The sequence below is a fragment of the Ipomoea nil genome, unplaced genomic scaffold, assembly GCF_001879475.1.
Source record: "Ipomoea nil cultivar Tokyo-kokei standard unplaced genomic scaffold, Asagao_1.1 scaffold1421, whole genome shotgun sequence".
NCBI classification, from domain to species: domain Eukaryota; kingdom Viridiplantae; phylum Streptophyta; class Magnoliopsida; order Solanales; family Convolvulaceae; genus Ipomoea; species Ipomoea nil.
In genome coordinates, this window is record NW_017617849.1 from 4,637,220 (window position 1) to 4,650,973 (window position 13,754).

The 13,754-nt window shown below is 38.1% G+C and overlaps 3 protein-coding genes across 3 annotated transcripts; 2 read left to right on the top strand and 1 right to left on the bottom strand.

The window, feature by feature from the left end:
- Positions 1 to 1,110, top strand: LOC109187405 (F-box/kelch-repeat protein At1g16250-like). The gene has a single exon (XM_019337590.1). It carries the CDS (start codon positions 1 to 3, stop codon positions 1,108 to 1,110), a length of 1,110 nt encoding a protein of 369 aa, XP_019193135.1.
- Positions 1,111 to 8,162: 7,052 nt separating this feature from the next.
- Positions 8,163 to 11,341, top strand: LOC109187807. The gene is made up of 2 exons (XM_019338146.1): positions 8,163 to 8,847; positions 10,908 to 11,341. Exons 1-2 carry the CDS (start codon positions 8,527 to 8,529, stop codon positions 11,106 to 11,108), a joined length of 522 nt encoding a protein of 173 aa, XP_019193691.1. The 5' UTR covers positions 8,163 to 8,526; the 3' UTR covers positions 11,109 to 11,341.
- A 1,190-nt stretch (positions 11,342 to 12,531) lies between these two features.
- LOC109187406 lies at positions 12,532 to 13,377 on the bottom strand. Its single transcript, XM_019337591.1, has one exon. The coding sequence runs from the start codon at positions 13,375 to 13,377 to the stop codon at positions 12,532 to 12,534; it is 846 nt and encodes a 281-aa protein (XP_019193136.1).
- Between the last annotated feature and the right edge of the window lie 377 nt (positions 13,378 to 13,754).

Sequence of the window (13,754 nt, forward strand, 5' to 3'; positions counted from 1 at the left end):
ATGGGCTCCGTTTCAACACTATCCCGACACCATTGTCGGAGATCCCAAGAAGAAGACTCTCAACGTTATCGAGTTTATGCGTCGTTCTGTGGCAGGAATCATGCGCCGAATGTTAACATGTCCAATTGGATATCTTGCTTCAATCCTTCCAGCAACTCGTGGCACCGGCTCGCCTCCATTCCGGGGCTTCTGGAGAACCATGTCCTCAAGAGATTCGCCATGGTCGGAATCGGCGACTGGATTTACGTGATCGGCGGACGCCACTGCCTGAAATATGTCGGCGGCGGCGGCTCCTCCGTCCACGAGAATGAGCTCGGGGTTCTGGGTAACGTGCAAAAATACAACGTTGTCACGGATACGTGGCGCAAATGCAAGCCCCTGAAGACTCCGAGGTTTAACTTCGCGTGCACGGTGGCGGACGGGAAAATCTACGTGGCCGGCGGTCAAACCGCCGTGGGCAGCGCCGAGGGTACCTCTTCCACGGAGGTGTACGACCCCGCACTGGACGAATGGAAGTCGCTGCCCGACATGAACACGACGAGGTACAAATGTGCCGGGGTGACGTGGCAGGGGAAAATCCACGTGGTCGGCGGATTCGCAAAGAGCGGCAACTCCGACACCCTCGGACCCTACATCATGGAGCGGAGCTCCGCTGACGTGTACGACCCTAAGCTCGACAAGTGGGACGTGGTGACACGAATGTGGGAGCTGGATGTGCCGCCATACCAAATAGTCAACGTCGATGGGAATCTCTTCAGCTCCGGCGACTGTCTGAACGCGTGGAAAGGCCACATTGAAGCCTACGACGGAAGATTAAAGATATGGAACGTCGTCGACGGTTCCATGTCTCCGATATCGACGTCTGACACGGCGGAATCCAACTGGCCGCCGATGGAGAGGATGTACTGCACCATGGCCCCAATCGGGACAAAGCTATACTTCTTGGCCGGGTACCGGTTGCCCGGAGAAAGGTCGAGATGCAGGAATGAAGTGCATGTGTTCAATACGGCGGCCAACGGCGGCGGATGGACGTGCTTCGAACCCATTGAAGAGGAAGGAGAGAAAGAGCTTTGTTCCCATTGCTGCGCTCTTAAGATGATGGATTCTTGATCGATTTTATCGCAATAATCCATATAAATCATTCTTGGCTGAATTCTATTCTTGGCTAACTCAAGAATTGAAGCTGCCAACTTACAGAACCCATATATCATGATGATGATGCATAGAAGCTCAAGCCACAGCGACAATTCAAGAGTTTCGATCGGTGCAATATATGAAACATATTATATATATTACTTTTATATATATTATGTTGCAACAAGTCAAAAAAACAAAAACAAAAAAAAAAAGAAAAAGAAAAAAGGGGTGGGGTGGGGAGGGGGGGGGGAGGTGTGGAATAATATTGTCAATAACAATACGAATCTGAGGGAGGAGACATACATGAGCAATATATATATATTCTCATGATTCGAATTGAAATAGTTGTGGATGTCCTTAAGATTTTACACATAAAAGCCCAAATGGAAATAAATTTGGCCTTTAGCTATCACACTTTGCTTTGCTTATACCATGGATCAGGGTTCACAATGCACCGTGGCCCCTGGTGCATGTGTATGTATCTTATGTTATAAATTTTTTTGTATCTTGTATTATGAAATTCTGTACCTTTAAGAGTATAAATTATGTATCTGAAACAAATTAGTAATGGTGTCTTATGTTATGAATTTGTGTTTTGTGTTGTGAAATTATGTACTTATATTAGATTTTAAAAATAAGTAAATATATAACTTGTGCATGTGTCTTGTATTGTGATAAATTTTTTGTGTCTTATGTTATGAAATTATGTACCTCGTCGTTTCAATCAAGGATCCATGATGTTAGGTGGACAATCGTCCATGATATAAATTGCCCTTGTTGGTCTAAAGAACTTATCAAACCCATTTACTAGTTTGTCAATCGTTATGCGTTGGACCCGTGTCCAGCATGCTTGCTGGACACGGGTAACAGTGCCGTTAGGCACTGTTATCTCCTTTTTTTTTTTTTTTTTTTAAAAAAAAAAAAATTTCAGATCGCTTCATTATAAGAGTATATGTTCATAATTTTATTACTATATGTTAATAACTATACATTCATAACTCCATAACTGTACGTTCATAACTCTATAACTGTACATTCATAACTCCATAACTGTACATTCATAATTTTCGAAGCTCTATGTTCACAATTTTAGAGCTCTATGTTCATAATTTTATCACTATATGTTCACAATTGTAAGTTCTAATGTTAGAGCTCTTTGTTCATAATTTGATCAATAACTGTACATTCATAATTCCATACTGTAGATTCATAACTCTATAACTGTACATTCATAACTCCATAACTGTACATTCATAATCTTCGAAGCTCTATATTCACAATTTTAAAGCTCCATGGTCATAATTTTATCACTATATATGTTCATAATTGTAAGTTCATAATGTTAGAGCTCTGTGTTCATAATTTCATAATTGCATAACTGTATATTCATAACGGCATAACTGTACATTCATAACGGCATAACTATACATTCATAATCCAAAAAAAAAAAAAAAATAACGCCGTTAACGGCAAAACGCGCGCTAATTTTTTTTTTTTTTTTTAACTAAATGACGCGTTTTTTTTTAAAAAACGACATCGTTTTGGGCCCGTGTCCACAATTCAATGTGGACACGGGTCCAGGGCATAATTTGCCCTAGTTTGTTAAGTCCAAACAACACGTCGAATTTGGTCTAAATAACTTATCAAACCCATTTACTAGTTTGTTAAGTCCAAACAACAATGCAAAAACGACGTCGTTTTATTAAAAACGCGCGTCTCCCCTTAAAAAAAAAAAAAAAATCAGGTTCGATTCCCAGCAACAACATATGAACTAAAATTTCAGAATCGATGAACTATAATTCCAGAATCTATGAACTAAAATTCCAGAATCTAATCTATGAACTAAAAATTCCAAAATGAATGAACTAAAATTCCAGAATCTATGAACTAAAATTTTAGAATCGATGAACTACAATTCTATAATCGATGAACTATAATTCCAGAATCAATGAACTAAAATTTCATAATCTATAAACTAAAATTCCAGAATGAATAAACAACATAATGTTGCTGTGAATCAAACCTGGTTTTTTTTAAAGAGGAGACGGGCGTTTTTAATAAAACGACGTCGTTTTTGCATCCGTATGCACCATGCATGGTGCATACGAATGCACAACATAACTACGCTATCATGAACCTTGTATGTATCAACTCCTAAATTTATGTGTGGGGGCTTTTGGGTTGGGGATTCAATAATTTGTGAAGAATGGAAAGGTAAATTAAATTAATCTAATTTCAAGACTCAACATTAAATAACCTCATTCTCCCGCTGGAATGAAGCAAGTCTTAAGTGTGGTTTCTTATCTACTAGATCAATGTCTTGAGAGCATTATTTAGAACAAAATTTTGACCAATCGTTATACCGTGGACCACGGGCACAATGATATACACGTTTTTTTTTACTGCACTACATGTTCGTTTTTAGTATATTGTAAGTTTATTTTTAAATAGTGTACTACCTACGGAGTAATAAACATATAATACACTAAAAATGAATCTATAGTATACTAAAATAAGCCTATATATTTACCTTGCAATGTGAACCATAGTCTATGTATAGTATAATTTGTCAAATTTGACCATTTAAATTTATCTAATTTATCAATCTGACTTTGTAGTGAGATAAATGATTTAGTTATGATGCATGCATCTTCCCTAACCATCTAATATGCGTGCTTCGATGTTTTAGACTAGTACTAGTATAAATATATTTTAACTTTTTAAAAGATTTGAAATATTGTTAGAAGGCTTTCTCTTGTATACACGTGAATGGTTGATTTATTATTATTAGTCCGTATTATTTTTTGGGCACAATACCATAACGTGACTTTTTTTCTAGGAGAGGAAATATTTTTCGAATAAGTTATGACTATGTTCTGTTAATTATTTTATTTGTTTAATAAAATGGCACTTTCCAACCATTTTATGGTGGATTTGTAATGGAAGTTAATTGAGATTTGGATATAATATATAACTATATAAGCCACGCCTGGAGTTGATGATTGTCATATTAATTGTTGTTGCAGATCTTAGTGGAGAGCCAATAGCTATTCTCTAAAATAATAGGTGTAGAGCCGGGCCACTAGTACAAAGCTGCACCTTATAATGCTTCAACAACAATTGAAAATGAAGAAAAAAAATGTTGTTTGTATTTTGATAGTTTATATTCTTGATTTCCTTTCACATGATTTGCATTAATTGTGATAATGTTAATTATTTTACGTCAAGTCCAAATGTATATATAATTATGAATACAAGATTAATTTGTATATATTAATCCTTATTATATAATGTTATGTTAGAGTTTGGAAGGTCGGGAAAGTGTTAAAAGATGTTTTTGAGTCAAAGTCCCTTCATTAGTAGAGTAAATTGACTTTTATAGCGCTATGTCAAAACATATGTTGAAATTTCCATTGACAATGCTTACCTACATGTTACGTTACTCATGTTAGTCAGGTTGGACATGTCATGTGTTGGTGCTAAAGAGATTTAGACATGTGTAATGGTTGAGAGGACACTTTACATGCTACTTATTTGTTCTGATAAGATCGATTTATGCTTAACATTTATACTCTTTTTTAATATAGCATTCAATATTTTCACAATTATAAGACTTATCCAAATTTAACCAAGTTACATATTAAAGTTTGATTTTTATTAAAAAACACTTGACCCATCATTTTTAACATCTAGAATTTTATAATGAGACTAGTATTGGTTTTGTTTTTTTATATGTATTTTTTTGAAAGTACATTAATTTAATTGGGAAGGGTGAAAAGCCCAAGTAAGAGTAGAATACAGTGTGGGGGCCCATGCCCTAGAGGGCTTGGATTATTCAACGTTGTGAATGCATGAAAAGTAGAGAAAAGGATCCCATCACGTGACCCGAAATACGCACGGGTCTCACCTCTCCCGTACGCCACGCCTCTTCTTCTAATCTTTTTGATTTTTTTTTTGGAAGAAATACAAATCATTAACTCAAGTCTGGCAAGTCCAATCAAGCACTTTGTACTCAGATGACATATAGTGACCTCTCACATATGGGAGGTCATGAGATCGAGCTTTAGTGAAGATGTTGTGAAAGTATGTTTAAAAAGTCTGTTCGTTGATTGCTTTACAAAAGTTAAAAACACTTGTAAAAACTTGCTATACATGTTTTTTTATATCTCTAAGAATTAAACGAAATAATGACTCTCAATTGTTCATGGTGAGGCTTTAGACGACCTGAAGAGAGTCCGTTTCCACCTAAATTGTCAAGATTCAATTGTTTGATCCAACTCAAAGCTCCTCCGACCAGTTATCTGCTTCTAAAAGCCAAGTCTTCCTCTGATCAGTTACTTCTTGCCAATGCATCTTTTGGATAGGCGTCACCGTTTGGTTGGCGGTCCTTTTGGACGCAGCTGTTAAACTGAGCGGTCCATGGTGAGAGCTGAGTATAGGGGGCATAGATTACGCTAGTTGCCTCGTTAAAAACATTAAAAACCTTAGACTAATTAAAACTCAATGGGAAAAAACCTAGCTAAGAGAAAAAAGTACAACCATAAGCACAATATTTAGCTAGTGTGAGAATTCCGACCGCCTTCATATGAAATCTGGCAGACCGACCATTGAGCGCTTTTATCATCCTACAAAACTCGAAAAAATAGTTAAGTTAAAAGAAAACACATGAGGTGCGTAACTTCCTTATGAGCTCTAATCTTTGACACTTGAAAACAATAAAAGTATAATGTGAGCCCTTCGACCGACCACCTAGCATTTCAACATCATGCAAAATTTAAAACACTAATTGGGTGAAAAACATCTTCGTGAGATGCGGCCCACTAAGTGTGTATGGTTCGGACCAGTTAGTTTTGTCTATCATAAGTTAGTTGTCCACTCATAGCATATGGCATTCCCTTGCTTCATATGCCCAAACCTGCAAGGATTCAAAGAAAATTAGCAAAAATCATCCGACCGCCTCGTCTGAAGGGTGACTAATTACCGGGTAACTTGCTTAGGCTAAGTAGCCAAGGAATCTCACTCATTTCCAATATAAAAGCTTGAAAAAGCCTGGTCAGTCAGCTTCGTTGCGAGGGGTGTTTGACCTATTTTGAATTTTGACAATAGAGTTTGTAAAATTGATTTTATCACAATATTTGTAGTTAATTTTTTCTTCTTGAATATTAAAAATAAAGTTGAAAATAAAAAATATAGTACATAATACTATAGTTATATTGAATAAAATGTCAGCATCACGTATTATGATTAATTTATTTTATAATCAAAAGATTTATGGATTAATAATTAAATAATCATTAATCACAACCCATTACATAAATACAACTTTTATTGCTAGAAAGTAATTCCTTTTTCCAAAAAAAAAAAAAAAAAATTTTAATAAACAACATTAGAGTGTAGAGATTCGGTGATACCCGACAAGTTCCTACGTATTAGCCAACAATTATTCACCATAAGTGTCTATTTAACCGCTAACGTCGGCCGTTGTCTGTGCAGTGCACAAATTGCGGTGCACGTCAAGACTTTTCAACTAGAGCGGTGCCCACTCAAACGTACTATTCATTATACCCATACCAACAATAATCATCCCCCATTGTTTACCTTTTTTCTCTTATTTTCTTTTCACCCTCATTAAAAAATCAATATGATCCATAACTACTCCTCTTATTAAATTATTGAACCCACTATTATAAGTGAGTCAAACTATTAATTTTTTCATATGGGTATTTTCATTACTTCGAAATTAATCTAAATTTGACGTTCCGGGTTGGACTTTCATTTGGAAGATTGTGATTTCGAGCCTCAGTGGAGGCGTTATTGGCTCTTTGTGTTTCAGTAGGTTGAGAAAGTATATGAACAGATACTACATTGTAATAGAGCTAGTAGCATTCAAAAAAAAAAAAATTTAAATTTGATCCCAAATATGCTTTCCGAGTCTCTTAAATGAGAATCTGGTTAAGAGCTCATTAACAAGGTGCATCTTTATTGTGAAACTAATTTAGATTGGATTTTAGGGCAATCACAATAGTGATTTTTGGCTCAGCTTTTGAAGTTCTAATGCTTATATGAATGAGAGAGTGAGAGGAGAGAAAATAATTAAGGTTCTTACAAGAGAGGCCGGGTTCTTGTCTCCACAGTGGGCCCCACCATAAAAAAATTGCAAGTCTTTACTTTTTGTTTTAATTTTGTTTTTGTTTTTGTTTTTTCCCTCTCATCTCATCTTTTCTTTCATAATCACTAAAAATTCATAAAAAAATTACAACTATTGAAGATGTTCTTAGACACATCCTCAAAGTTTGATTCTTATTTAGATAGCTCATTACATAATTGAAATCACTATCATAGTGTGTAAATTTTTTGCTTTTTTTTTTTCTCCAAAAATAGTAATTAAGTGGATGAAGTATGATTATCAACTTATTGTAACTGAATATCATCACGATTTTTTTTTTTTTTAAATAACATTTTCCGATTGAGCTCGTAACACAAGGTCTGAGAAGTTTATATGGTTTAGAGCTCATTTAACATATTACACCAAAGTAAAAATGTTATTTTTGAATAAAGATAAAAGAAATAGAATAGTGGACATGAAAAAGTTAACCCTTAAATTAATGGTTTAAAAAGGAAAAGTTGGTAGGATAGTCAAAAACATATTGATTCAGATCAGAGTGAGTGGTGGTGGTGAAAGGTACAGATGGGGAAGAACAGTGGCAGTGTGCAGGCATACACAGAAATTAAAATAAACAAACCTTAAAACAAGCACATCTTACGTTGTTGTTAACAGCCATTATATTATTGTTGATCTAATAATGATCTATTCTAATCCCACGCCTCCAAAGGAAATTAACAGATCCAACTACTTTAATTACTACTCCTATCATACTATGCACTATGCATCAAATCTTTTCGTGAATGAACATTGTAAATGACATTAATTAGTTTAATAATCATGATTATGAAAATATTAGAATAATTGAATCCCGTCTCTGTATCATCACTGCTTTTTATCTGCTAGTCCACGAGCCCACCTTGATATTCTGATGTCCTCCACTTCTTTTCTCCCTCTCCTCTCCTCTCTCTTTCTTTGTTTCTCGTGCAACTGCCTATTTTTCATCTTTTAATTTGTTTAATTTACTCCTCCTTGAAGACTGAACTGAGAAGAAGGGAAGGAAGAAGGAAGAGCCTTTTTATTAATAGCTTTTTTCAAGGTTTCTAGTTTTTCTAGTAGCATAAAGCTTCTGGAACTTTGGGTCATCGTCTTCATCCTCATTAACGCAGTAAAAATCGAGTCTTTGTTTAATCTTGGGAGTTTCAAGAACCAGACGGCTCTGTGTTTGTGGCTTAATCTTGGCTGGTTGGTGATGAGAGAGGGTCGGGTTACTCTGTTCTTGCTCAATGGTGCGGGATATTGGTGCTGCTAGTGGTGGTGGTGGTGGTGTTAGTTGGGGTTTGGTGCTGCCGCCGGGCGTGGCTCCGACGGCCACTGGTGGCGGTGCTGACAAAGATGAGCAATGGAGGAGTTTTGACAACTCTGTCAATGCGGTGTCGTTTGGGTTTGTTGCCACCGCTATTCTCATTTCTATGTTCCTTGTCATGGCCATTTTTGAGAGGCTTCTCCGCCCAAGATCATCCACCTCCGCCGCTGCCGGCGGCAACGCCTCCAATCTCGAGGCTCACATCAGGGTCCAAAGAAAGCTTGATTATCCATCTCCAGAAGTAAGCCTCTCTCTCTCTCTCTCTCTCTCTCTCTCTCTCTCTCTCTCTCTCTCTCTCTCTCTACATATATGATCTATGTAAGTGTATATATGCAATTATGGATGCATAAAGTCTACGCCTTTAATGTTGATTCACTGAAAAAATGCAACCTTTAAGCAATATAATTCAGAACTTAGGTTGTTATACTGTAGTATTGCATTGCCATTTTCAAGTATTTTAGTATTGCCTTCATAGTATTTCAACCTTAAGAGGATGAAAAATTATGGTTAATAGATTTTGAGATGATAAAATGATTGTGTTGGGTAACTTTACTTTGGCAGACTGGCAGTTACTCATTTCCTTTGTTGTTTGCTGCTGTAATTATAGCTAATATTAGGTACAAATTGCTTGATTACTTCACTAACAGTTCATCTTAATCATGATTAGTACTTTAGTAGTAGCTATTAGTAGATTAACTAAAAGGGGGAGGGGGGTGGGGGGGGGGGGGGGGGTTCTTTAATCATGACCTCCAAATTTACAGCTTCTTGGTTATTATGATTCCATTGGACTTTAAACAGCTTTCTTGTTTGAAAAAAATGGTCCCTTTTTATTTGAGTAATTGTAGGCAATGCAAAACAAGGGTTGCAAACAATTCAATCTTTGTTTTTATGTGATTCTTTTCTAAAGCCAAAAATAGATGGGGCAATGAGGTTGATATCTGGGCCCCGGGAAACAATATTTCAACGAAAATGCATATAATAGGCCATCTATAGGGCCCCCCTGCTAGTGTGTCCTCAATTCTATCAAGAAAATAGATCAAACTCCATTAAAATGATATGTTTTCTGAACTAAAACGTGTTTTCCAGAGAGAATACTTGTAAGATTCTAAGTTCTGAGTAATGAGTTTGAACTTCTTGGAGAAAGAAATTAGCCTAATGTGTACAAAACGAGTTTAATGTGTAGATCTTCTTTTGACTCACTTGGAGCGTAATCATGTCTTAGATTACTGTAAGATCTCATCGACTCAAAATAGGATTTTGTGACGTAGGCTACATGGTGGAAGATACTGATTTTATATTCATTAATGAAAATTAGTACGGCACTTTGATGCATCCTTATTTGATTTAGATCCTAAAGTAGTGTGCAATAGAGTCATCATGCGTCAAGGCATTATTCAAAGAAGTGGGGGAAAATATTGTTTAACATATTGCTCTTGGATATAACCTGCTTTACCTTTATGGTGTGAATTAAATAATCTTTTAAACAATATGTGGCATGATAAATCACCATCACGACATAAATATGCGAATGCTTCGTATTGATGCCAATATCCATCAGGCTCGAGTCATATCGTGTTGGGAAGTTTTTAATTTTCTGTGATTCCTGCTATTAATGCTCATCCAACTAATGCGATGTTGGTGTCTATTAAACTTTTATGCATCGTTTTTATATAGTTTTGTTTTACACCGAGCAGGAGGGACATTAGTGTGACGCTATGTCTGCTTTTCTGGTTTCCTTTTGGGCTTATGGGTCCCTTTTTTTGTCACTAGCATGTGTTTTTGTCTTTAGATCAATCCTACATTAGTTCATATCACTATATCAGCATCTTTAGTACCTGAGATTTATTTATTGTACCTAAGAATCAACGAATAGATAACCTTTTTAAAGCATTGTGGCCGATAAAAAGGTTCGCATTCTTCTAAGACCTCAATCCTTTGCAAGTTTTAGAACCATTAAGCTGTTGATTCATGGGAAATTGGGAAAACATTGACGATGTTCCTCAAAGGAATTGCTTTGGTTTGTTGAGCATATAATATATATACACATAAATGTGCAATCCAACTATCAGCTTAGACTTTTAGTTCAGATGAAGCACATGCTTCAATTTGGTTCTTCAAATTGCGTTTTCCAAATGTGCAATTCAACTATCAGCTTAAGCTTTTAGTTCAGATGGAGCACATGCTTTAATTTGGTTTTCCAAATTGTGTTTTCCTTTGCCTTCTGGTCTTTCCAAATGTTCTTCAATTCCCGCGCCCCCAAAATCTAATGGCCTGGTTAATGTTCATTGTCTTCCATTTCAGATGACTGTCTATGCTAGAGGAGTGTCGGTGTTAATGCCCGGGGAAGAAGTTCCCACCTTCATCGCTCACCCTGTTCCTCCACCATGTAATCCCACGGACACCTCACAACCCTGCAATCCATCGATCTTGGCCTCGACTCAGACACAGCCCCAGGCGATAATCCAAGAAAGCGGAGAGAGCTCAACAGCTCCGCGTAGCTAGGTAGTCTTTCCACAAATGCTGTTTCTGTGTCTCTGAGGATCTTATCGTCGTTGTCTTTAGCCACTACTTTTGTATATCAGATAGTATTTGGCTGGGACTGTAAAGCTTGGTAGACATAAAAGTATTGTTTCTCAAGAAAAGCCAGAACTTGTCTAATTTTGTTACTGGCGTGTGTAGTTTCTTCAGCTGTCATTTTAGATGCAATGACAGATGCGGGTTCTTGGTTCCTCGTATGTTTCTTCTTATTCCCGACAATGGCGTAGCCGAGTAACATGCAGTTTTGTTTGCGGTCTTTGGGCTTTTATCAGCCGCCCCCCACTTTACAGTTCAGTGACAAATACAGCTCATCTCCTTCTAAGCTGCAACCGTGGGCATTCCTCATTCATGTATGGTGGAATTGAAGAAGTCATCCTACTAGATTTCAACCATGCCAGATCATAAGAAAGAAAATTTGGATAAAGGAAATCTTGGACAACCCCTCGAGAGTACAATCCTGAATGAGATTTGATCGAGACTTGACTAAATGACTAGACTAGTTTTGCCCACTAAAGGGGCAATTCTTTGTCTCCTTGACACCCTGACTCGACAAGATTGTAGAGGAGTAAGTCATCGTGATTCAGCAACTCATTAGGTGGAAGGACTAGTGCACATAGTGCTCAAATTGTTCATAAGGAGCCATCCCTACAAGAGAGTGAAACTCTTACACTGCAAAGGTAAAGACTCATTTTTGTGTCTTTATTCACAATCTGTCATCTAAGAACCAATCGGGTAGATTAGTCTCAAATGTAAATTTCAATGCGTTTTAAGAACCCCTTTTAAACAAACACCCAACAAGCCCACATGACACATGGGAATGGAGAAGAAACTAGTGAAGTTTGGTCGGCCCAAACCACATGCCACGGTATAGTTTAATCAAAATTCTAGTCCCAGAAAGGGCACACAAGTATCAGAATTTTGCACAACTTGGAGAGTATGCTTACACCCAGAAGATATAATAACAAAGTAAAGATGAGTGGTAGAAGGTGAAGATTCCAACACTATTGCCTCTGTTCATACACAAATCTCCATAGCTATCACAATCTCAAGATCTCACCTTCCTCCTCACCAAACCCAACCCACCACTTTTCACGAGGCCTGTTAATCTTTTCTCTTCACAAGTTATATACAAACAGTAAATTATATCTGGGAATTACTACAGTGTTAAAGGTTGAAACAGGTGGGGGGTTTAGTCATAAAATGGGAGGGAGGAAGACGATAAAAATAATGTATTAAAGTATGCATGAAGATGGCAGTGTATTTACACAAATTTGACTTTTTTTTTCCGGCGGCCAAAATATATATAGCATAATATGACATAGTTTCCAACAGTAAACAGCCGAGAATTGGGATACGACAACGTGTTTGGTCTTTTGATTTGACAATTTCATAGGAAAATGAAGCATTCCAAGGAAACAAGAGGGTTCTCTAGCGATTCGCCGGTCTCCTCCGAAACGCCGTCATTAGGCTTCTCTACTTTATCTCCGCGATTCTCTGCACTTTCCGCCGCCGACAGGGCACTCTCACTCACGGCGGGGCTTTTGTTTCTTACATTACGGCGTGTATCCACCTCCCGGTGTGTCACCGGAGAACTTGACCGCCGTGTGGGTACGGACTGTCGTTGGGCCCCGTTTTGAGGACCCACATTGCTGCGCCTCTGTGACGCCATTGGCCTAGTCTGGCCTGCTCTAGACGATGTCAGCGGTTTCCGTTTCTCCGGAGATGGCGCCGATCTTCTCGCCGGAGATCTGAAACTCCTGTCCCTCCCTCCAGCCAGATCCCCAGGGCTGCGCCGCTTCCTGGGCGGCCCCCTGGCCGGCGACCTCTGGTTGACTTCTCCATCGTCATCCCTCCTCTCCGTCGCCGTCGTCGAAATGCTCTCGGTGAAGCTACACAATTCAGAAGGCTCAGACACAATCTCCTCAGCCACAGCCGTCGGCGGCACAACCCTCCGATCCCCCCCGTCTAGGTCTAGCTCAATCTCAGCCGCCGGCACTTCAATCTTACGCTGTTGAAACTCAACCACTTTCTGCTGAGCATTGCTCTTCTTCTCATCCGCCAACACTTGCAAAGCTAGGGGCTTTGAAACGGGGGTTTCGGATAACACGACTTCTTTAACAGTTTCTTCGTCCACAGGCGGTGGAGCTCTGTCATTCTTGGCAGGATCCGGTAATGGCGGCTGCTGCTGTTGATCTGTAGTAGAGGCTTTGGTGGTGCTTAAACAGCATCCCATCTTAAGCAAATACTTATCACACTATGATAAGACTTGATCTTAAGTAAGCAGAAGAAAAAGCATGATGAATAGAAATGGTGTTTGGTTTAGGGAGTTGATGGGTTTTTAGGGTTGCAGAGAGGAGAAGAGAAGAAGGTGGTTTGGAGTAGAGAGGGAAAGTGAACGGTGAAATCCGTGCAGGTATTTGATGTGAAAGGAGCAGGAAGAGGGCACTGTGTTCCAAAAAGAGCCCATAAAAAATTTACGGAGTAAAAAATAAAAAATACCAGTAACCACTAACCCTGACTTCTGCGCTTTATGTATAGTATACTCTCTTTTTTCTCCTTTACTCGTGACTCGTGACCACTTCATCAGACTCATCCAACTCTCTTTCCATT

What these genes read in the sequence shown, in the direction of transcription:
- LOC109187406 (XM_019337591.1), bottom strand. Translation starts at nt 13,377, where the DNA reads ATGGGATGCTGTTTAAGCACCACCAAAGCCTCTACTACAGATCAACAG.
- LOC109187807 (XM_019338146.1), top strand. Translation starts at nt 8,527, where the DNA reads ATGGTGCGGGATATTGGTGCTGCTAGTGGTGGTGGTGGTGGTGTTAGT. An exon ending in TTGATTATCCATCTCCAGAA is followed by an intron (nt 8,848 to 10,907) that starts GTAAGCCTCTCT and finishes CTTCCATTTCAG; the next exon opens with ATGACTGTCTATGCTAGAGG.
- LOC109187405 (XM_019337590.1), top strand. Translation starts at nt 1, where the DNA reads ATGGGCTCCGTTTCAACACTATCCCGACACCATTGTCGGAGATCCCAA.